Source organism: Propithecus coquereli, unplaced genomic scaffold, assembly GCF_000956105.1.
Source record: "Propithecus coquereli isolate 6110/MARCELLA unplaced genomic scaffold, Pcoq_1.0 Scaffold200, whole genome shotgun sequence".
In the NCBI taxonomy this organism is placed as follows: domain Eukaryota; kingdom Metazoa; phylum Chordata; class Mammalia; order Primates; family Indriidae; genus Propithecus; species Propithecus coquereli.
Window position 1 is genome coordinate 739524 of NW_012144968.1, and position 522 is coordinate 740045.

At 27.8% G+C, this 522-nt stretch overlaps 1 protein-coding gene across 1 annotated transcript in view; it reads left to right on the forward strand.

Moving 5' to 3' along the window:
• Positions 1–522, forward strand: part of TRDN (triadin) — a 442356-nt gene that overhangs the window by 142751 nt on the left and 299083 nt on the right. The window contains exon 10 of the mRNA XM_012643801.1: positions 333–392. Within this exon, the coding sequence (XP_012499255.1) occupies positions 333–392 (60 nt within the window). The remainder of the gene's footprint in view (positions 1–332; positions 393–522) is intronic.

Genomic DNA, 522 nt, shown 5'->3' on the forward strand with positions numbered 1-522 from the left:
AAAAAATTGCTTTAATATGATGACTTTTATAATAATTTGATGAAAGAGGTTTTGATTTTAAAAAACAACCACTATAATATTACTTAAACTAGTCTGTTTCCATTTTTCAGGTTATTTTTGCATGGAATAAATGGAGCATTACATTTATTATGTCTTTTTTCCCCTTCTGTGTCTTCATATGAGTGCAAATTATTCTTTCACAGAAAATATTGTTGTAAGCAAAATAGAATTGGGCAATTTTGTGTATTTGCTTTGTTAAACCATTTCTCCATAGAAAAATGAAAAGTGTTGATGACATTTTTTCATTGCTCTTTTTCTTTCTACTCTGTCAGATCAGTATGCATTCTGTCGATATATGATTGACATGTTTGTCCGTGGGGATTTAAAACCAGGTATTCCAAACAATTCTTGTATTTGTCTGTTTTAATAGTCTTTGTTTCTAAGATTGTTGGCTTTTTATATACTAAACTGTATTTTCATTTTTAAAAACTGCATAATGCATGTTTAGATCTAGAATAAAAC